We start from the raw sequence: 24,346 nt of genomic DNA on the forward strand, positions 1-24,346 counted from the left end.
TATAAGTAGAGTGACTGAGAAGGATAAAGATGAGGAAAAAAAACAAGAATAGTCATTATTGGAAAGCATTGTACAAAGGTAGGGGAAGTCATCCATTATTGTGGGAAGTATGCTTTGGTACAACCATTCTGGAAAACAATTTGGAATTACAAAAACAAAAAAAGGGAGACTTAAAATATCTCTGTCCTTTGATTCAGAGATTTCACTGCTAGATCTATTCCTTAATGCAAGTCAATCTCAAAAAGAATTCCATGTACACCAGAATATTTAATTGAAGCTTTTAAACATATTTCCACATTAATCATGTTGTGAACGAAGAAACAAAACAAAAGGGAAAATAACAGAAAGTGTAAAAATAATATATAGCAGCATTTTTTTGGTAGTGGAAAAATGGAAACCAAGATGTCCATCAATTGGAAAATGCCTAACAAATGTGATATGTGAATGTAATGAAATATTAATCAGCTTAAAGAAACAAGACATGGTGGGGCAGCTAGGTGGCGCAGTGGATAAAGCACCGGCCCTGGAGTCAGGAGTACCTGGGTTCAAATCCGGTCTCAGACACTTAATAATTACCTAGCTGTGTGGCCTTGGGCAAGCCACTTAACCCTATTTGCCTTGCAAAAAAAAAAAACCCTAAAAAAAAAAAAGAAACAAGACATACACAAACTAATGAAAAGTAAACTAAAAGAGCCAAGAAGACAATATACACAATGATTACAACAGTGTAAATGAAAAGAACAACATTGACTATGTCATATTTTTTTGATGGTTTGATTTTTTTTGGTGAGGTTTTTTTTTTTAACTCTTTGTTACAAGGGATAGCTCTGGGGTGGGTAGACAGAGAGATATATAGGGAGAAATTGAATTTGATATAGAAAAGAGACATTATAAATATTTTGAAATAAAATGTATCAAATTTATTATGTACTTTTCTTTCTTTTCTTTTTTTTGAAGATTTAAGTGTCTTGCCCAAGGCCACACAGCTAGATAATTATTAGTGTCTGAGGCCATATTTGAACTCAGGTACTCCTGACTCCAAAGCTGGTACTCTATCCACTGTACCACCTAGCCACCCCAATTATATACTTTTGTGAGTTTTTTGTTTTTTTGTGTTTTTTTTTTTTTGCTAGGCAATGGGGTTAAGTGGCTTGCCCAAGGCCACACAGCTAGGTAATTATTAAGTGTCTGAGACCGGATTTGAACCCAGGTACTTCTGATTCCAGGGCCGGTGCTTTATCCACTGTGCCACCTAGCTGCCCCCCAATTATGTACTTTTAAAAAATACAAGCTATATGTCATAGAATTCTTGGTTTCATATACAGTCCTACTTCACATATGGAAATTTCAAATTTGTTAATATTAGTCAATTTCAGAATAATTAAAATTAAAAACAAATTTTAAAGCGTAGGGGAAAATTGACCACGTTTAGAGGCAGCAGGAAAGGGTCCAATAGCTATTGAGAAATGAGTTATGAGAAGAGGCTATGGTTTGGGGACAGCCAGTAGGATCTGGCTGAGGGGAGCAGATCAAGGATATTTGTGAAGGAGCTAACTTTGGCAAAAAGAAAGGGTCACATCTTTGTAAAAGACTTGAGTAAAGAGAATATTATTGATTAATGTGAAATCTCAGTTCCTCCCAAACCCTCCACTCTTAACAGCTTTACTGTTACTATTGAGCATACCACCATCCTTCCAGTCACCTAGGCTCACAAGAGTGTTAATCCAGAACTTTTCTCTTATACAGCTTCTACATATCCAATCTGTTGTCAAGTCTAACTTCTCATATACATGCACTTTTAAGCACTCAAAGGTTGGATGACAGACATTCTGGTGTACCTTGTATCTGGACCTTTGCAATGGCTTTCTGATTGGTTGCTCTGCTTTAAATCTTTCCCCTATTCTATTTGATCTTCTACTTAGCTGCCAAATCGATCTTCCTAAATCCCAGGTCTGACCATATATGTGACACACACACACACACACACACAAACACACACACATGTGTGCATATGTGCATGTGTGTGTGTGTGTATACACATACACAAAGAAAAACAAAACTCCAGTGCCTTTCTATTCCTCTCAGGATTAAATATAAAATCATATTTAGCTTTGAAATCCCTTTTTACCCTGGTTCCTTGTCTGTTTTTATACTTTGCTCCCTCTTGGTATTTGGTGGTCTATTGACACTGGACCTCTCTGCTATTCCTGTAACAAAACCATCTCTCCTAAATGTACATTTTTATTGTGTCTCATATGCCTGGAATTCTCGCCTTTTTCATCTCCACTTCCTGGCTTCCCTGGCCTCTTTGGTTTTCTTTCAGTTCTCTTTTAAAAGACCTGTTGCTGTATAAAGTTTTTCCCAATCCTCCTTAACACTATTACCTTTCCTTCAGATTACCTGCAACTTATTCTGAATATACACTGTTTTATGCAATTCTTCGCATGGTTTCTCCTCCTTTAGAAAATAAGACAGACCATGTTTTTGCTTTTTTTTTTTGCAAGGCAAAACACACAGCTAGGTAATTATTAAGTGTCTGAGGATGGATTTGAACTCGGTTCCTCCTGACTTCAGTGCTTTATCCACTGTACCACCAAGTTGCCCCTTGTTTTTGCTTTTTAAATGCTTTGCAAAATTTTATAAAATAAGTCTTGATAAATGCTTATTGTCTATGATCAGAAGGGAAGAAAAACGAATTCCTGGTGATCTGCCTCAATTTTTTTGATGATACATGACACAAAGAAGTCCTTAGCTGAGGGGGTGGAGTGGGAATTTCAACAGAAGAAAAAGTTTGGAATAACTATGGGAAGTGGAAAGAAAGCTGGGGCTTTTTTCAGGTTGGTGGTGGAAGTGATCACAACTTGAACTAATGTTGACTGATTTGATGGCAATACATTTTTATCTATAAAAATAAATTTTAGCTGCTTAGTTACATGAACTATATCTAATTAAAGAAGCAGCTAAGTGGGACAGTGGGTTGGGCACTGGCCCTGGGGTCAGGAGGACCTACATATGTAAACATTAGGATACTAGGGTTCTCTTTGATCTTTTTTTTTTCTTCTTAGGTTTTTGCAAGGCAAACAGGGTTAAGTGGTTTGTCCAAGGCCACACAGCTAGGTAATTATTAGGTGTCTGAGACCAGATTTGAATCCAGGTACTCCTGACTCCAGGGCCTGTGCTTTATCCACTATGCCACCCCATTCTCTTTAATCTTAATTTTATGATTAATTTGTGAATTAGAGAAATATTTTTGAAAGACATAAGGCTCTACCTCTGCTTGGTTGTCTAAAGATTTAAACTATAAACCCCTAGAATATTAAGACCTCATTTGATTTTGAATTAGTCAATAGAGTCCAGCAGATTGCAAATCCTATCAAGGAGGATTAGGTTGTACATTTCTTAAGGACTAGAAATATTTAGAATTTAATCAAATTGAGAAATCTGGTATCTAAATGGTATTTAAATGATAATTTGGTAATTGTTCCCCTAGAGATATGAACCACTACAGGTGGATATTCAAAAGAGTTTGGTCATTTTCTTTGTAAAGACCCAACAGTTTATCTTTGAAGACTGTGTCAAAGTCTGGTGAATGGGCTTTTTTTTTTCTTCTTAGCCCTATTGTACTCTAGTCCCTCTAGCCAGGCTATCTATGTAAGTGAGGTACTAATCTATGAGACCTTGAGTGAAAGTTAACCAATTCTGTATCCAATTGAAAAAGTTTTACCTCCAAGTAATTTGAAGAGGCCTGACTGAAGTCCAGTGGCCTTTCCCCTGCCCAAAGATTGTCACTCTCATAATAAAGAGGATGTATCTCCTGGAGTCAGGAGTCCCTGAGTTCAAATTCGGCCTCAGACACTTAATAATTACCCCATTGCCTTGGGCAAAAAAAAGAGGATGTGTCTCGGTAGTTTCTACAATTTCCAAGCCAGAAAGAAAGTAATATCAAGCCCTTAGGACTAAATAGTGAATACCTTTCTAGAGGAAATTTAGAAAAGCTTTGTTAGAAAAACCACTTGTTAAATATGTTATAATGGGAATTTTTTTCATTTGAGTTGATCTAGATTGTGAATTAGGGTTATTTTTCAACTCTCAAATTCTGTGAATGTGAGGTCTGTAGTTACTAACTTTTCTTTTGTGCAGCTTCTTTCTCCACTCTATCTAGATGACTACAAACTTAGTAATCAAGATGGTGGCAAGGTGGTATACAAATGTATGATTATAATGATTAATATATCTTGTAAGGATGTTGAATTTTGCGTTATTTAGCTTAATTTTCTCCCATTACATATATAGTTTTCAGCATTCATGTTTTGGTAAGGTTTTGAGTTACATTTTATTGATCCAAGTAGCTAAGTCTTTCACCGTTGACTGCCATTACAAAATTGCTATTACTGTGTAATGTTCTCTAAGTTCTGCACACTTCATCCAAGTCTTGCCACATTTTTCTGAACCCCACTCCCCATAATTTCTTATAGCACAATAGTATTGCATTGTAATAATTTGTTGCAACTTTTTCAGCTATTTCCATTTGATGGGCAACCCCTCTATGTCCTTTTCCTTCTCTTTTAATCTTATACCTACCTATACAGTAGATATACAGTAGTGATATTGCTGGGTCAAAAGATATGCAGTTTTATAGCCCTTTGGGTATAGTTCCAAATAGTTTTCCAGAATGGTTGGACCAGTTCAGAATTCCACCATTAGTGTTCCCATTTTCCCACACCCAATCCAATGTCTATTTGTCATTTTCCTTTTTTTGTCACATTAACCAAGGTATGAGGTGGTGCCACAGAATACTATTTTTTTTTTTGCCAGGCAATGGGGTTAAGTGCTTGCTCAAGGTCACACAGCTAGGTAATTATTAAGCATCTGAGGCCTATTTGAACTCAGGTTTTCCTGACTCCAGGGCCAGTGCTTTATCAACTGCACCACCTAGCTGCCCCTACATAATCTCTTTTTTAATGTGTATTTCCTCAATCAAAAGTGATGTAGAGGGGGCCCCTAAGTAGCTCAGTGAGGGGCAAGACCTGAGTTCAAATCCAGCCTCAAACATTTAATTACCTAGCTGTGTGACCTTGGACAAGTCAGTTAACCTCATTGCTTTACCATCCCACCCAAAAAAAAGTGATTTAGAGCATTTTTTCCATTTGACTATCAATAATTTTGATTTCTGCTTCTAGTAAATGCTTGTTCATTTTCTCTGGTCATTTATCAGTTGGAGAATGACTTAATTCCCTTATATATTTTAAAAATGAGGTTCATCAGAGAAACTAGTAATGACTTTTTGATAAATCTTTAAAAAAGGTATATATTACCTAGAACTGATCTATTTTTAGTTTTCAGTCTCCTAGACAAGTATGAGTAGTTAAATACATAAAAAAGAAAAACTTACAAATAAAATTTTAAATGATCATTCTATTATCTGAAGTTACTCTGCCTCAGATATACCCCAACAATACCCTTAAATTATTGAACTTACTGAAACCAAAATATAACTAATCCATAACAATTACAGATTTTGTCTAAAGGGAAAAAAGTGGTTATTTCCCTTTGAATAAATTTCTTTTATACCATCATTAGGCTGAAACTGGTTTTTAAAGGTCACATTCTTCTATGCAATGAGTTCAAACATTATTAAATGATTTAAATGTTCCTTCCTGACCCATGGAACATTTTCTTGGCTTCCAATTTTCAATATTCATGTTATTTTGGTTTTCTCAAATAAATAAGTTCCTCTTATACTACTAGTGAATAATTTGTTCTTTAATAAATAATGATCTCTGTAACATAGCACAGAATTAGATTTTATGCTAATAATTGAGTTAGGAATTCTCATTACATGAAGCATATAGTTTATGTACACACACACACATACAAACACACTTACACATAAAATCAAAGTGCTTCAAAAGTCTTAGTGCAGTTTTCAGAAACCTGATTCTTTTGGATTTTTACATTAAAAAAGAAAATTTTTACTATAAAACCATGATCCCTAGAATACAATGTTTGCCAATTTGCTTTTGGGCATGTACATTTTTCATTTCTTGAATGAAAACTGAAAAAGAATCTGTTTTTGAAAGTCTCATTATTATTTAAATGACCACACCTTTAAACCCAAATCACTCTGGTTTTAATTGGCCAAAAAAAGGTCCAACTCAAAATCTGAAGCTCCATGTTTAGACTGGGTAGACATAAAATAAGTCTAAAAAGCAATTGTTTTTCTGTACAGGACAGAAGCTCTGAGGATTTCTTTCAGATTGTTATCTATTAGAGATTGTAACTTGGGCTATCTTTTGTCTCAACTAGTCTTGGAATGGGTGTGGCTTTCTACAAACTAAGGAAGACCTTAGTCAGTCTTGACTTCTGTCTTGCCTCTGGAGGAGGCATTCCTGTGATTTCCTTAAATTCAATTCATCTCAAAGTCAAAAACCCCTGATTTCATTGGTCCTCTGCAAAGTATCCCCAAAGTTTTAGGCTTTAATTACTTTAGACTTTGGCTGTGTGGGTGTGGACAATGCTTTTTTTTTTTTTTTTAGCAAAATGTCATATCAAAATCCAAAAGTCTCCTTGGGTTTTAGAAATGATGTAACAGGGGCATCTAGGTGGCATAGTGGATAAAGCACCGGCCCTGGAGTCAGGAGCACCTGGGTTCAAATCCGGTCTCAGACACTTAATAATTACCTAGCTATGTGGTCTTGGGCAAGCCAGGTAACCCAGTTTGCCTTGAGAAAACCTAAAAAAAAAAGATGTAACATATAAAGGCTCATAGCAAAAAGAATGTGAAACTGATTACTAGAAGATAAAAGACTAGAAGATTGGAGTATTTTTTTTGGGGGGGGGGGGTTGGAAGGCAATAGGGTTGACTTGCCCAAGGTCACACAGGTAGGTAATTAATTATTAAGTGTCTGAGGTTGGATTGAACTCAGGTCCTCCTGACTCCAGGGCTGGTACTCTTATCTAGTGAGTCACCTAGCTGCCCTGAAGACTGGAGTTGTGAACCTATTTTTGTGAGTCCTGGATCCCTTTGGTAGTATAGTGAAGCCTATGGACTTTTCAGAACATTTATTGCAGAATATGCTAGAAGTCACTGAAAATACATATTTCTTTTTTTTCTTTTTAAAGTTCATAGATATTCTGAAATGTACCCATATCCTTTTCAAGGTCAATGAATTCCAGGCTAAGAAACCCTGATATAGAATAAAATAGATAATATTCCTTAATAGTACTAGGGACTTTACAAGAAATGGTCTGGGAAAAAGATATAGTCTCCCAGAAAATTTCCAAGAGAAGAATTTGGATGTAAACATTTGGACACACTCACTTCCAATAAGGTGATTTATTATTTTTCTCTTTTCAAAACTGATAAAATTCCTTTTTTGTCCATATATGAATAGAAAGCAATGCAGTTTAATAAAAGTATATGTGACATAGGATGCCTTGTTTATATCTTTCTGCTCTTGATTAGCTGTGTATATTGACATTTACTTTGTTTAGTCCTTAGTTTCTTTTTCAGTAAAGTGGTGGGGCTGGGCAAAACTTTCCCCAGGGAACCCTCAATTGGAGAATGGTTCAACATTCAACAAGTTATGATATGTGAATGTTTTCTATAAGAAATCATGAGTGGCTGGACATTATCATTATATTATTTTTAAAATTTTTATTTATTTAAGGCAATGAGGTCAAGTGACTTGTCCAAGGTCACACAGCTAGGAAATTATTAAGGGTCTGAAGTAGAATTTGAACTCAGGTCCTCCTGACTCCAGGACCAATGTGTTATCCACTGTGCCACCTAGCTGCCCTGGACTTTAAAGAAGTATGGATAGACTTGTATGAACTGATGCTGAATAAAGTGAGCAGAACCAGAGAACATTGTCCACATTAACTACAACATTGTGAAATGATCAACGGTGGTGGATGAAGCTCCTCTCAGCAGTTGAGTGATCAAGGACAATCCTGAGAGACCTGCTATAAACAAAGACATCCACATCTAGAAAATAATGAAATCTGAATGCAGAGCAAAATAGTCCAAGTTCACTTTTTAAAACTTCTTTTATGTTTTTTCTTTCTTAGTTTTCTCCCTTAATTCTAATTCCTCTTTCACAACATGATTAATATGGAAATATGTACAGCTTTGACCAGATTGTTTTGCTGCCATGGGGAGGGGGAGGGAAGATAGTAGGAAAATGTGGAACTCATAAACTTGCAAAAGGATGAATGTTGAAAATAATCTTTGAATGTAATTGGAAAATAAAATAAAATTTTAAAAGTTAGTCCTTTATTTTTCTAGTCTCAACATTCCCTTTGGTAGTTAATAATGGTACCACCTTTTTTCTTCAGCTTTAAATGGAGGGGAAAAATAATTAACACAAATGTTTAAGAACATCAACATTTATTTAACATGATAGAAAAGAAATGAGATATGAACATTTGCATTTAAACAATAGTAACTTTATATACTTATATTGCCTGTGCTCATTGTATAATATATACACAATGAACATAATTACATTTGTACACAAACTAAGTACTGGAATTGTAAACCTTATTGCTGTACACACCTATTCCAAAGAAGTAAAAGCCCAGTACCTCAAAATACCTACACTTTATTTTGTTTTTAAGGAAAAATAGGCCATAACATTTGTATATATGCTGACAACAGTGTGGCAGTAACTGTTGATGCTGCAATGTGACTGAGTGCAATATGACTGTGAAATAATTACAGCAAAAACAGGACATTTCACTTAGCAATAATAAAATGGCACATTTTAAATACATACACATATATATATATATATATATATTAAGAATTTACAAACCAAATGTGAAACAATGCATTATAGTAGCCAAAGAGAAAATAAGCTTCAGTAGAGATGTGTAAAAGTAACCAATTTCATGTACTAAAAAGTCAAAATCCAAATGTAAATCAACTTAGAATTAAGAAACATTTAAGTCTGGAACACAGCAACTAAGCTATGGCTGTAGGCTACACATTAAAAAGCACCATTATTTATGTGCACTGAAATCATAGCAGCAAGCTGGTGTCATAATAGATAACTTTGATATTGTGGAGTGTACCTATGGGCCATTAAAGCTATCTTGGAATAAACATTTCCAGAAGTGATAAAATGATGCTCTGTGGCTAAAAGCATCTGAACTATGAATTTCATAGACTTAAGACTGTACAATTTCTTCTGACATTTCCATAGGTCCATATATTTAACTATGAATTGTTTCAACAGAAGCTGTTGTAGCTAGAAAAAAAGAAAAAAATTTTAGCACCTACAAAGTTAGAATTAAACTTAAATAAACATATAGAGAGAATAGCATTTACACACATGGCTACTATATTACTAAGATAAAAATGAAGAAAACTGTACTTCTAAAATGTTATTAAGACAAATTAAAAAATCATAAATACTTACTGAACAAGATGGAATAAGTAATAAATCCTTGATGCAGAAAAAAACAAATAGATTTGCTGGACCCCACTAAAATATGTAATAATATGCTCAAGTAAGTTTACAAGTTACTATAAAAGTAACTATACAAAAAGTACTTTCTAAAACTTTCCCTAATGCCAAAAATTTAGAAAATGACATACATATGCAAGAAAATGACATATTATATACATTAAAATATTACAAGTTAGGATGATACCAGTTTCTTGTGGTAGATATAGGCTAAAATTATATGTTATCATCCTATGACGTCATTGTTCCTTTAAACATGATTGCTTCAACACAGTTTAAGAAAATTGAAAAAATTTATTGGCATTATGCTGAATAACAAGGTTTTAACCTCAAAATGGGTATAAAATATATGAAAACTTGTCATGCATATATTGCTAGTTTCTCATCTAGTGGGTGTAGGTTTAGGGCTTGTACACATTTAATTTTTGCTGCTTTTACTTAACCAACCAATAATGATAATTGTTTTCTAGGGTAACTTCTCTATCAAGACTGAGGAAGTGATTTTCATGTTTGGCTTTATAATATTTGTCCTCTTCTTGTCACACGGTATTACAAAGAAACGACTGAATTAATAAAGGCATAAATGGCATAATTGAGACTTTTATATACTAGATGTCTCACAAGCATTTACTTATTTAATTTGAATTAAAGAAGAAAAATAGGGCAACACTTGAAACAAAGGAATGAAAGCTAACAGAAGAATTGCCCATTTTTTATAGTGCTACCTGAATTCTATATAGTGAGTAGTAACAAAAAAATTGTTTCCAAAATTATAACCATCAGAAAATTAAAATACAGTTAAACAAAATTTTCTGGGTCAAGAAGAGTAGAAAACCTGAAAACAGAAAACAAAGGCATTTGGCAAATACTGAACTGCTGGTAGATTCTGTAAAGTTAAGCTTTGACCGACTGATTTATTTATTTATTTATTTTGCAAGGCAATAGGGTTAAGTGGCCCAAGGTCACTCAACTAGGTAACTATTAAGTGTCTAAGGCCAGATTTGACCACAGGTACTCCTGACTCCAGGGCTGGTGCTCTATTCACTGTGCTACCTAGCTGCCCCTCACTAATTTATTTTTAAAAGAATGAAAACAAATAGCAAGTACTGTTAAGAGTGGAACCTTCTCTAGGTAGATGGAATGGTAAAACTTCAATGATTCCAATGATCCAACCTCTTTGTATTTACTGGTTTCTTTCCTACTAAGTCTCTTTCATCTTAAAACACACACACACACACACACACACACACACACACACACAGCCAGACCATAAACAAATCCCAAATCCTCAGGAGAGCTTCTCAAGTTGTCATCTATTTCTCTTTCCTTTTTCAGTCCAACTAAAAAAAGTTGCCTACATTCATTGCCTCTACTTCCCTTCTTCTCTTTCTCTCTCTCTCTTTTAGGTTTTGCAAGGCAAATCGGGTTTAGTGGCTTGCTCAAGGCCACACAGCCAGGTAATTTATTAAGTGTCTGAGGCCGGATTTGAACTGAGGTACTCCTGACCCCAGGGCCATCAAGCCACCTAGCCACCCTCACTCAGTCTTTAATGCTATGAAATCTTGCTTTCAACCTCATAACTTGAAACTGCTCCTTCTAAACTTAACAAAAACCTCAATTAATTGTCAAATGCAATGGTTCTTTCTCAGTAATAATCATCCTTTTTTGACTTATTGGCTGCATTTGACACTAGTGGCCCTTTTCTCTTCCTGGATTCTCTCCTCTAGTTATCTGTGACATACTAGTCTCTTCTGGTTTTCCTCCTACCTACTTAAAGAGTCCTATCAGTCCCCACTGCAATCTCATCTGCTATATTCCATTCCTTAACTATAAGTATACCTCTAAGTCTCTGTCCAGGAGCCTCTCTTCTTCACTTTCAATATTCTCCCTTGCAGACCTCATGAACACTTTGCATTTAATCACCATATTAATGCAGATGATTCAGATATATTCTTTAGACTTTTAGCCCTACATCACCAACTGTCTACAAAACCTGGAGACCTTTCAACAGGATGTCTCAGACAGATCAGATTCAACATGTCAAAAACTAAACTCATTTACATTTTCCCCTTCCCTATTGAAGAGATCACTCTGCTTTTATTAGTCTGGGCTTGTCCTGGGACTCTTCATTTATCGAATTAGTTCTTTTTTTTAGGTTTTTGCAAGGCAATGGGGTTAAGTGGCTTGCCCAAGTCCACACAGCTAGGTAATTATTAAGTGTCTGAGACTGGATTTGAACCCAGGTACTCCTGACTCCAAGGCCAGTGCTTTATCCACTACACCACTACACCACCCCTTATCCCATTAGTTCTAAACCTCACCATTTCCATCTTCGTAATTTCTGCAGTCACTGTAGTTTGCTTACAAAATTTTCCCAGTTAATCTTTCCTCATTCTCTCTTCCTCTGCTTAAGTGATTTTCTTGAAGTGCAGATCTGAGCATGAAACCCCTCTGTACCATAAAGCTAGAGGTTCCAAATCACCACATATATTAACTTGGCCCAAATTTTATTTCCAGCTTCATTATACGCTAGTTCCCCTCTGATCTAGTCAAACCGGCCTTCTCTCTGAGCATCATTCTGTCTTCTCAGTCATTCTCTGTCTTCTCCCTTTAGATCAGTCATCTCCCTTTTCACTTATGCCTCAGAAACCTCCCCCCTTTAAATACTCAGCTTAAGCACCACCTTCTACATGAAGTCTTTCCTGGTTCCCAATTTCCAGTATTCTCCCAAATATATATATTTTTATATATTATATTCATTTTATGTATAAAGAATGGCAAACACACATATGACATATATGTGTCCCTAAATGTACAAAGCTTTATGAAGTAGATGATTATGCCAGTTGAGCCATCAACTGTACATCCAGAATGTCAGTCTTGACATCTTGAGAGTAAGAGTTATTTCAGTCCTCTTTGTATCCCCCAGGTTCTGCCCTAGAGTCTAATACTGGTGCTTAATAAATGCTGACTGACTGATAGGCATTCAAAAGCATGTATTGATGTTTATGTTGTTTAGATATAGAATACAGTATATATATATATATATATATATATATATATATATATGAATATAATAACAAATGTTACTACATCAGGATGTTGTAAATACAATTGGAAAAGAACAGAAAGTACTTGTTCTGAAATTTGTGTTCTGAACACAAAACAAGAAAACAAAATAAAGCAGGATGATATGCTAAATTTCAATCTGTCACTGGATGTCAATTCTTTTTGTAGTTTAATAACAAACTGATCTCCAGGATATTATTTTCAGATTTGTAAGCTAAGGAATTTAGAAACCAACCAGCAGAAGAAAGTCATAGGCTTTTTCCTGTTTTTGAAAGTTTTCTTGGGGGTAAATTCCCTAAATATTCATTAGCTGCCCCCCAATAAAGCCTGAGGATACTTGCTTTTTATACTACAAGACAAACAGACCAAAACAAAAACAAAACCAGAATTACAAACTACCTTAGTGAATATTTATATTCTGACAATTTATTTTGCATATAAGGAAACTGAGGCCCAGAGAAATAAAATGATTTGTGTAAGGTCAAATAGCCACTTGGAGGCAGAGATAATGTACAGGGCTCCTGACTTCTGGTTTTGCCTATTGTCCCTTAAATTGATCCCTTTGGTCATCACCATTTTCACTGTAATCTATGATTGACTGCTCTGGCTCTTCTGTCAAATTTGAGAAATTTATGATTTTTGGTATCACAATATTAGCTGTATTGTAAAAGCATTTCATTCAATTTAATTCAATGTATATTTAATAAGCATTTATTATGTCCAAGATACTGTGCTAGGTGATATTAGGGATTAAAAAAAAAAGATAATCGGTAATAAATATCTCAATGGCAATCTAGTCCATTTATCTTCTCCTGCTCAATTTTAGGTCTACTTTATTATCCATCTGCAGCATCTGTGCAAAGTGGACAGTCAAAAAGGTTGCTACACAGAACTTTAAAGTGATACATGAGACAAAAATTGTATTCATTATACACTGTGTTTTTCCTGTTTGAATTAGTAAGGCTGAACTTTTGAGTAATAATAGCAGTTGGGTGACAAAGTAGATAGAGCTGTGCCTAAACTCCAGGTAGATCCCAGTTCAAAACGAGTTCAGACACTGATATAATTTTGTGAGATGGTTAAGTATTATCTCAGAAAATACATTAAAATTTATCAAATATTTTATAAACCTTCTAAATCATTTATAGCTTCTATTGTTATTATTATGGATCACATTTCAGGAACCCTGTAATATGATGGGGGTCTGATATCATCAATACAATGTCATCTGCCAAAATAGCTAAAGGGAATTCTTCCATTTGGACTCTGCCCTGAACTTCTTACATAATGGCATCACATAGATTTTCGATGCTTAAAGCAATCTGGTTTTTGTTTTATTTAATAGTAATAATCAAGTCTAACAAATTTATTTATTTTGTTAATTTAAAAAAAATTTATATGATGTCAATATATGCCTGGGAAACACCTTTTTGAAAAGAGCTTTTAATGACTCATTGCTCTATAGAAACAAATGCTTCCTCCCTCTCCCCTTTCAGTCTTCAAACAAGAAGCTAAGTGAGGTGACTAAAAGGATGTTCTGAGAGCCATATGAGGGGCAGATCAGAGGCAGAAAGACAAGTTAGGCAGCTATGAGGCTAGTGTCAGATAGAGAGCCCAAAGCAGGGTGGTTAAAATTCCAGTATAATGGAAGGGATGGGCATGAGAAATCATCATGAAAATAAGAATTAGCAACTGAGGGACTGAAAGGACAATTCCTGAACTAGACAACTGGGCAGAATGATACCAGACAATACAACTTAGAAGCCCATCAGGTCTCTCCTGGCCCAGGCTTTGCATTAATCCCCACCTGATGCTGATATTACTAAGACAGGAGGTTTTGTTGATCCAGCATCACAAGAATCCCTTAAGATTGCAAACTGAGATGCTGATAAATATTCACTCTACCAAGTTTTTTTTTTTTGTTTTTTTTTTTTTAGGTTTTTGCAAGGCAAATGGAGTTAAGTGGCTTGCCCAAGGCACAGCTAGGTAATTATTAAGTGTCTGAGACCTGATTTGAACCCAGGTACTCCTGACTCCAGGGCTGGTACTCTATGCACTATGCCACCTAGCAGCCCCTCTACCAATTTTTCCAAGTCACTCATATACTGTCCAGGCTCATCTATTAAAACAACATAATCAATGAACAGACAACTACCTATAAAGCACAAGTAAAAGGGGGGGGGGAAAAGAACATACTTCTCTGTAACTATACACACATGAAATGTGATCCTTCTGTGAGCTGTGGCTGTGCTGAAGGAACTGGTGATGTTGAAGGCTCAGGTGACTGGGGCAGATTTTTCACTGAAAATAACACACCAAGAAAATGTGAGAAAACAAAAACCTTTATCATCCATATAACAGGACAGTAATCCAGAGAATCTATTAAGACAGTAACAAATACAGTCAAAAAAGTATTAGAGGGTCTTTTTCTCTTTTATAGCTCTCATGGTGATGATAGCACAATGAAAGCATTCACCTGGTAGGTTCTCGCTAACAGGCAAATAAACAGTTTTGAGTAAAAATTAAAAGATAAGTTTATTTTTTTTTATTGCTGTTATCTTACTAGGGAAAAAAACTATTTACATACTATGAAATCTTTCACCAGAATCTTTGTTTCAAGATGTTAGCTTTGGTAATTTTCTAGACTTTTCACTGATAGTTAATTGTCACTCCTTATCCTTAATAAACTTTGTAGGTTTATGTGGACAGACAATACAGAGAAAAAGATATCTTACGTTTCCTCAACAATACATATAGCTGCATCTGAGATATGTAGTGTCTTGTAGCAAAAAACAATTTAAACTTGGGATTAGGGCCTTAATCATATTTTGACACCAGAAGTCATCAGTTGAGCATCCTCTGCAAGGAATGTGACCCTGGTTTCCTCATTTAAAAAATGGGAATAATAAATTAGGATAATACAAGTAAAGTGATCTGCAAATTGTTACTATTATTATAGGCTACTATAATACTATATAGTACTTTGTCTGCAAAGCATTCCATAGACAAAGAACCACATTTGTTCTGGTAGGTAGGTATTACTATTCCCTGTTTATAGACAAAGAAACTGGCAAAGTGATTTGCTTAGGGTTACCAGCCAATAAGGGCCTGAGGCAAGATTCAAACATAAGTCTTCTTGACTCCAAATGTAACAGTCTTCACAATACCACCTAAATGCTGACTAGTTTGTTGTAAGGGTGTTGTAACCTTAAGGTTTCAATAACATGAGCTAGGTGAATTGGTAAGGGGCATTTTCAGGAACTAGTTATGCTAACTATGAAGGTGTTTTATCCATTTAGTCACTGTTAATGGAAGTTACTACTGTGCTTAAGTTGTAGTTAGATCAAAGTAATAATTCAATTTAAAAGACTCTTATGATCTGACAAGCAAAAAAATATCAGTACAAAAGTTCTATCTAAGAATGATAGTGAATATAGGTAGCCAGTAGAAAAGTGGCTCTCAGGGCACAGTGGGATAGAGCATGGCCCTGGAGTCAGGAGGACCTGAGTTCAAATCTGTCCTCTGACAGTTAATAATTACTTAGCTGTGTGACCTTGGGTAAGTCACTTAACCCCCAGTGCCTTGCAAAAAGCAAAAAAAAAAACCCAAGAAAAGTGATTCTCAGATCTCTACATGGTATAATGTGTGGAAGACTGGTAGGCTTATGAGGAGATGTAGGCTAAAGTTTTAATCTTGAACACTCCTTATCTGTGTGATTTTGGGCAAATTATTTCATGTCTGAGCCCTGGTTTCTTCACAATGGGGAAGGATCCAATGAACCTTACTCTACTTTTCTCGTGAAGAAGGAAGATATTACTAGAAAGTCATCTTTTTGTGATGCCTACCAATAGTACCAATTTTGTAAGAAGAGCTCTGATTTTTTTTTCCTTTAAGGAATGTTTTTATCAAGGTCAAAACTAGAACAATGAAAAAGGTTATATAAAGTAGGAGAGAAAAATCACAACACACAGAATGATATTTACCTGTTATTGCTTGATTTCCTCTTGAAATCTCAGCAGTTGATTCATAAGAAATGACATTTCCTTCTTGTTCACTGGAACTGGTCATTTCCTTTTCTTCTGAGTTGCCTTCGGGTTTATGATTTGTGATTAGAGTCATATTCTGGGTGCTAATGAGTACAGAGTGATATTTTAAAATTTGATTTTAGTTTACGAACTGAACTTATATACAAAAATTGAACTTAAGAAATGGATTATTTTTCCTTATGAAATATTACAAAGTTAAAAAATAAATCTTCTGGGGGTGGCTAGGGTGGCACTGTGGATCAAATACTGGCCTTGGAGTCAGGAGTACCTGAGTTCAAATCCAGCCTCAGACACTTAATAATTACCTGGCTGTGTGGCCTTGGGCAAGCCACTTAACCCCACTGCCTTGCAAAAACCAAAAAAATAAATAAACAAATCAATCAATCAATCTTGTTCTTTTCTACCATTGAAATACTTTTTAATAAACTTCAAAGCATAGGAAGGAAATACTATTTTTTTAAGGACATACATAAGTAAATATGTATTAGTCTATTCTGAGTAAGAGTAAAGAACATTGGAATAAAACTACTTAAAAACAATGAGACCATTTAAAACCTTAATAAAATCACCCCCCCCAAAATTTCAATAAATGCCACAATATTTTTGTGAGATATAAGTTAAAATGTTAACAACACAACTGATTTGGAGCAATGTTATTTTCATGTGGGTAAATTAAATTTCTATGGTTTCTGGCATTAGTACTTTTTTAAAATTATGGTTATTTTTGTTTTTACCTGTATGAAATATCATCAGATATTTTTTCTCTATCCTTTTGCTTCTCCATCATTTCTTCAGAATTCTCTTCCCTGGGCTCAGATTTGGACAGTGTTTCACAGAATGAGTCATTATCTGTTTTTATTAACTACAGGACAAGAATGAAATTTCCTCTTTCAACTCATTCTCAAATATATTCATAAACATATACAAAAAGTCCCTGTGAAATTACTGAAATCACATGCTTTCTGTAAGTTTTTCAATAATACTGTATAATTATGTATTGGGGTGCCAAGATTATGGGTTCATTCTAAAACATAGACTAGATTGTAAATTATGGTCTAGCATTCTGGAACAATATCATTATAAAGATCTCTCTTAGTCTGGATACCTAAATTTCAGAGTTGCTTTGTGAAAGACTGAGACTACATGGTTTTATTAGTCAGGTGACATGGTCACCTTTAAATCTTTAAAAAATCTTAAGTCCTGGTACCAGGGTTTACTCATACACCCTTACACTTTTTTTTTAATCTGTAGACTTTTCTGAAGGGCTCTGTAATTCCTAGGAATTTGATTTTGTGAAGGAAGATAAAAAACATTTCTTTTTTTAAATTTTAGAAAGGTTTTATTTTATTTTCAGTTTTATAATTCCCCCCCATTCTTGCTCCCCCCCCATCGGGGAGGCAGTTTCCTAGTCTTTACATCATTCCCACAGTATGCACTGATCTAAGTTGAATGTGATGAGAGAGAAATCAAATCCTTAAGGAAGAAACATATAGTATAAGATATAGAAGAATTACATAATAAGGCAACAAACATTTATGGATGTTAGTTGACTCTAAGGGATCTGGTGAGATCACCAAGAAGATAGTACAGGAAAAGGACCAGGATAGATTGATCCCAAATTGCTAGCTCCTGCTTCCTGTGACTGGGATCTCCTGGGTCATACAAGAAATATCTCTCAAGAGTCAAGAAATCCTGGGTTCAAGTACTACCTATTATACCTAACCCTGGGCAAGTCTCTAAAACTAGAATTTGTGGAATACATGTTACTCTATCTGTAGTGGGAATTCCTTAGATAAATCAACACAGTCAAAAGGAGGACTTCAGGATCCAACACTATATAGAGGTTGGGAAGGTTAAGAATTGCACAAAGGTAATTGGATTTAACAATAAAGAGATAAGTAATGAATTTCAGCTGAGACAGAATTCAGAATATAAGGGGTTAGGAAGTAAGAGGGGAGTGATATGGGGAGAAGGAAGACAATAAATGAGTGTAGACAGCTTTTTCTAGAAGTTTGCTGAGAAAAGGTGAGGGATATTACTTTGAGGGGATCTTAGGGTTAAGTGAAGTGTTTTTTGTTTTAAAGGATGAGGGAGATTTAGGAGTGTTTTTGTGTAACAGGGCAAGTGTTAATGATTTAAGAAGTCCATGAAAATTAGAGAGGGGATGGTTAAAGGGAACACTGGAGAGGATAGCCCAGGATGAAATTCAATTAAGGATACATGACTTTAAAAAATAATTATCCATTTCACAAGTGTAAAATGGGAGAAGGGAATGGAAAGAAGGTAGCTTTGAATATGCTGGTTTTAGTGGATTTCAAACTTTTTATATGGTGAGATGTGCCAGACACAAAAACTAAAGAATTATGAGAGGGAAAAATGATCAGGAATAATGGTCCTATTTTATGTACTCTGCCCTTGTCAGGCCACATGTGTTCAGTTGGGGCACCATAGTTTTAAAGATCTTTTAGAGGACCTTACAATAATTATAGATATCTATCACAAGGAATAGAAAAATATCTTGTTCATTTATGAGCAAAGAAGAGATAGAGAACATTATAAGAAACAAACTGGATAATTTTGATTACATTAAAAAAGTTTTTTGCACAAACAAAACTACTAAAAACCAAGATTTAAAAGTAATGTAGTAAATTGTGAAATAATTTTTAAAACTAGTTTTTCTGACAAAGGACTCATTTCTAAAATATAGAGAACTGAGTCAAATTATAAAAAAAACAAGTCATTCCTCAATCGGAGGTACCACGTCACACCTCTCAGATTCCTGGATATGACTAGAAAGGATGATGATTAATGTTGGAGGGGATGTAGGAAAACTGGGACACAAATGCAGTGTTAGTGGAGTTGCAAATGCATTTGTTCCTTCTGGAGAGCAATTTGGAATGGTCCCCAAGGGCAATAAAAATGTGCCTATCCTTTGATCCAGCAATACCACTACTGGGTCTGTATCCTGAAGAGATCATGAAAAAGGGCAAAAACATCACTTGTACAAAAATATTCAAAGCAGCGCTTTTCATAGGGGCAAAGAATTGGAAATTGAGGGAATAATGTCCATTAACTGGGGAATGTCTGAACAAATGTGATAGAACACTATTGTGCTGTAAGTAATCATAAGGGATGGGATTTCAGAAAAGCCTGGAAAGACTTGCATAAAATGATATTGAGTAAAATGAGCAGAACAAGAACATTATGCACATTAAAAATAACATGGGTTAATCTTGATGGACTTGTTCATTTCAGCAGTGCAATAATCAAAGACAATTTTAAGGGATTTGTTATGGAAAACACCATCTATATTCAGAGAAGGAACTGTGGATTTTAAATGAAGATCAAAGTTTATTATCCTCAATTTTTAAAAGTTGTCTTATATATTATGTAATTTTGTTGTCTCTACTGTTTTCTTTCTTCTGTTTTGATCTGATTCTTTTCTCACAACACATTCAGTTTAGATCTATGTTTAGCATGGTTTTAAATGTAAAGCCTATACCAGATTGCTTTCTGTTGAGGGCAGGGGGCAGGGAGAAAAATTGTAAAATTCAAAAGTCTTGCAAAAAAAAATGACTCGTTAAAAACTACTATTGTATGTAGTTGGAAAAATCAATCAAATATTTATTAATAAAAAAGAAAAATATGCTTTCTGATTCCAGAGGGCAAAAATATGGGTAGAAGGTACAAAGAGGCAAATTTAGGCTGATGTGTAGAAAGTTTTCATAATAAATCACTTATCCAAAAGTGGAATAGCTTCTGTGCAAGACATCATGGGAGAACTTCAAGTAAAGCTGGATAATCACTTTGATCTTCACAACAATGCTGGGAAGGTATATGCAATTATTATTCACATTTCACAACTGAGGAAACTGAGGCCAACAGGAAAAAACTTGCCCATGGTCCCAAAGAAAGTATCTGAGGTACTCTAACCTACTATACCACTCAGCTGCCTGGACTAATAATGATCAGTGAGGCCTCTTCCAACTCTGAATGACCCTTAGAAGTAGCTCTGTTTTTAAGACTTTAAGCACAGGCTATAAAACAATAATTGTTTCATCAATAAAATGAACTCATGGGGAAAAACAAAACTTCTATTAGCAGAAAAGTGAAAAAGTGAGAAAACCAGAAAGGTTAAAATAATGTAAAGAGAAAATATGGAGTAGGGGAAAATGAAACAGGTGGTGGAGTTAGGGAATTACTTTTTTTTAATGGTTCATAAAAATTAGCAAATTTTGTTTTTAAAACTGTCACTTTTTATGCTCAGCATTTTTCTCTTTGTGAGGACCCCTACTCAAATAAATTTTGTACCTCTTTACTGAAATCCTCATCCTGAGGGTCTATGACGATAGTTTCTTTCAGTTGAGCTACTTCTTCTGCAGAAGTTTCAAGGTTTGGTTCAACACTGTTTTCTCTACTGATGTTCTCCAGTTCCTTAACATTACTTGATATCAAATCATCCCTCTGATTCTGTGCAACAAATTGGACATTTATAGATTTACAAGGGATAATATATATAATATATTATATATATATATATATATATATATATATATATATATATATATATATATATATATATATTGCTTATTGCAAGGTGCATCACAGACTTTCCTATCAAAATCCTGGCTCACAGGGCAGCTATTTATTTGTTCTGAAATAAGTTGTCTTTCATGCCCAGAGACTACAATAAATGAGTGGAAAATCTAGTGAAAATCAGTCAAAGGAAATAAAAGCAGTATGTTTTAGATGGCATTTGTTTTCATTTCTAGTTTTTAAACTGCAATGGCTTGAAGAAATATGCAGACTTATTCAATTCCTACCCAAAAGGACAAAATCTTCGAGAGCAGAAAAAATAAGAATAATTATAATTATTTATATTAACTTATAATTAGCCACAAACAATATCTATATTTAATAGTTAGATCATGTGAAAACTTTCCACGCAAAAACAGATCTGCTATGAGCTATGGTAGGCTAACTAGCTTACATCCCTATCCTTAAGATGATGGGCAGAGAATAAAGATGACTATACTCTAGAAGGTCAAAGAAAATAAGATGTATAGTAAAATTAGACGTTAATAAGGCAATACAAGGCAAAAAAGTATCTGAAGTAAAGCAGAATATTTAGAAAGGGGAGACCTTTTACTGTCTTTCTACAGCTTAGATGCATATAAATTAGAATGCAGAGCAACCCACAGCATTTTACAGAGAGAGAATAACATATACTTACTAAGGAATTTCTGAGATTTCAAAAAGTACATTCATTCATAAATTATCATATGGCATAGAGCAAAAAAAAAAAAAACCACACAACAAAAAACCCCAGTGGATTTGGAGTAAAAGGAGCTGGGTTTGAGATCTTATACCCATGTAACCACATGTGATCATAGACAGATCACTAACCCTTATTGAGGCTTTCCTTCCCCCTCATTCACTAAGGGAGGTATATATACCTAAAACTATATTATATAGGATTGTAATGAACTAGTCTGATCTAAATGCATTGTTATCATTCTATAATGAATACAAAAAATTTTTCCTTTACCTGGATCACCCTGAATGGATTATCTCTGCAAAATGATGGACTCTGTAAGGGTGACTGGTCTGAAGTACCAATGACAGTCAGTCCTTTTTTCTTCTCCCTTAGGCAAGTCTGTTGGCGTCTTTTTATTCTTTCCATTTGTTCCTCCAGAGTCATACGAGGTCGAGTACTTTCAGCCAAACACAGCTGTTCCACTGCACTTCTAGGCCTTTCCTTGAAATAATTTTTTTAAATATTAGAAAGAAAGAAACAAGTACAATTTTTTTAGCCATGCTTTTCAATGTTATTCATTAAATGTTATTCATTTTAAAGGCAGAATTTTATTTTATTTTGAAATGGTAATTAAAGTAAAAGAGCAAAGACACTGAGGAAAATTCTTTGTAAATAGAGCAAGCTTCCTAAGTTCAGGCTGCAGAGGGGGACAAATAATTTCCTCTCTTCTTTCTGCTTCCATAGCTTTTATAGCACTCTAGAAATGGCTCAGGCATACTATGTTATAAGTAGGAGTTTTTCAAATCTCTCTAACAAAGTGCCACAGGAAAGGTCTGCAACTGCTTAAAATTCAGCCTAAGAGAAAGCAGAAGACTAGGGGGCAAAGAGGGAAACTGAAGAAGGCTTTTCCCAGATAAGAAGTATAGAAACCTATTTTGTGAAAGCACATTTGAAATCAATGGGTGTAATCAAATACAATAAGTGATACAAGTGTTTTAAAATGTTCTCTTGCCAAATGTCGGAAACATATTATGAGAAAGGAGGCTTTTTTAGGTTAATCTTTACATTTAAAAATCACATCATAACTGAGTGAGATGAGCAGAACCAGAAAAACACTGTACACCCTAACAGCAACATGGGGGTGATGATACTCTCTTCTTTCTAGGTTTTCACTGTCTCCTTCTGCTTCTACCTAATATGACCTCTCTACAGTCTTCTTTGTTGGATCCTCATTCATATCTGTGCCCTTTAACCACTGGATTCTGTCCTGGGTCCTCTTCTCTTTTGCTTTTTGACTACTTCATTTGGGGATTCCAATAGCTTCCATGGCTTTAAATTGCCATCTTTCTACTGATGAGTCTCAAATCCACTCCCAACTCATCTGATGACCACCTTATCCTGGATGCCCAGTAGAATTTAAACTCAACGTGTCCAAAATGGAAATCACTATTGTTCTCCATAAATTCTACTCCTGATTCCAAAACTTCTTTATGATTGTGCAAAGCATCCCCATCCTCCTAGTTTTAGGTTCAAAACCTAGTTAGTGTCCTTGACTCTTCATCCCTCACTCCCATATTCATTCTGTTGCCAAACTTTGCCCATTGACCTCTCTCCTATCAGTCACTGATGGCAATCTGGTGCAGGCTCTCATTATTATGTTATGACTGGAATATTGTTAAAAGCCTGCTGCAGGTTGAACGCTCAAGTCTCTCTTCATTCAATTCATCTTCTATTCAGTCATTAAAAAACTTTTCCTAAAAATCTGTTTATATCACTCTCCTCCCTCAACTCAATAAACTCTGGTGGCTCCCAATTGCTTCCAGGAGCAAATGTTAAATGTGCTATTTGGCAGTCAAAGCTGTTCAAAATGTAGCTCTCCTTATCTTTCTTGTCTTCTAATACCTCACTTCCATTACATACTCTTTGATCTAGTGACCTGAGCTCTTTTATGTTCCATGGATAAGACATTCTCTCTCTCTCTATTCTGGGCAGTTTCTATGGCTAATTTCTATGCCTGCAATGATCTCCCTCCTGACTTCCATGGCTTCCTTCAAGACCCAATAAAATCCTATCTTGTATAGGAAGATTTTTCCAATCTTCACAACTATAGGAAGAGGTATGGCTAGCCACACTTCATCTGTATGAAAAAGATCTGGAGAATTTTAGTGGAATGCAAGCTCTATAAGAGTAGTGTGACATGTCTCTTATTGCATTAAGAGACATATACTCCAGTAAATAGGAAGCAATACTTCTGATGTTCTCTTCCCTGGAAAACTATACTTGGAGTATTGTTTAGAGAATTTGGAACCATGTTAAGAAAGACATTCATAATAAGTTGAAATCCTTCCAGAAGAGGGCAACCTAGATGGCAAGGGGATCAAAGACCATGACAAATCAATTGAAAGATCTAGGGATTGCCTGGGTAGGAAAAGAGGAGTCTCAGGCAATGAGAGACAGTTCTTTAAGTATCTAAAGGGGTATTAGGTGAACGAGAAATTAAAACT

The 24,346-nt window shown here is 35.0% G+C and overlaps 1 protein-coding gene across 16 annotated transcripts in view; it reads right to left on the bottom strand.

Annotated features, from left to right (window-relative positions):
- Nucleotides 1-24,346, bottom strand: part of PLEKHA5 (pleckstrin homology domain containing A5) — a 273,478-nt gene that overhangs the window by 72,518 nt on the left and 176,614 nt on the right. For 12 of the 16 annotated variants that reach the window (XM_074194330.1, XM_074194326.1, XM_074194324.1 and 9 more), the window contains 5 exons: nt 22,134-22,343; nt 20,897-21,055; nt 17,320-17,447; nt 16,523-16,668; nt 14,756-14,840 (listed from right to left, as the gene is read on the bottom strand). In XM_074194330.1, coding sequence (XP_074050431.1) covers nt 14,756-14,840; nt 16,523-16,668; nt 17,320-17,447; nt 20,897-21,055; nt 22,134-22,343 — 728 coding nt within the window. Of the gene's footprint in view, nt 1-1,335; nt 9,252-14,735; nt 14,841-16,522; nt 16,669-17,319; nt 17,448-20,896; nt 21,056-22,133; nt 22,344-24,346 lie in introns of those variants that run through there. The other 4 variants (XM_074194337.1, XM_074194336.1, XM_074194343.1 and 1 more) reach the window with 4 other exon arrangements.

The sequence above is a fragment of the Macrotis lagotis genome, chromosome 7, assembly GCF_037893015.1.
Source record: "Macrotis lagotis isolate mMagLag1 chromosome 7, bilby.v1.9.chrom.fasta, whole genome shotgun sequence".
NCBI lineage: Eukaryota > Metazoa > Chordata > Mammalia > Peramelemorphia > Peramelidae > Macrotis > Macrotis lagotis.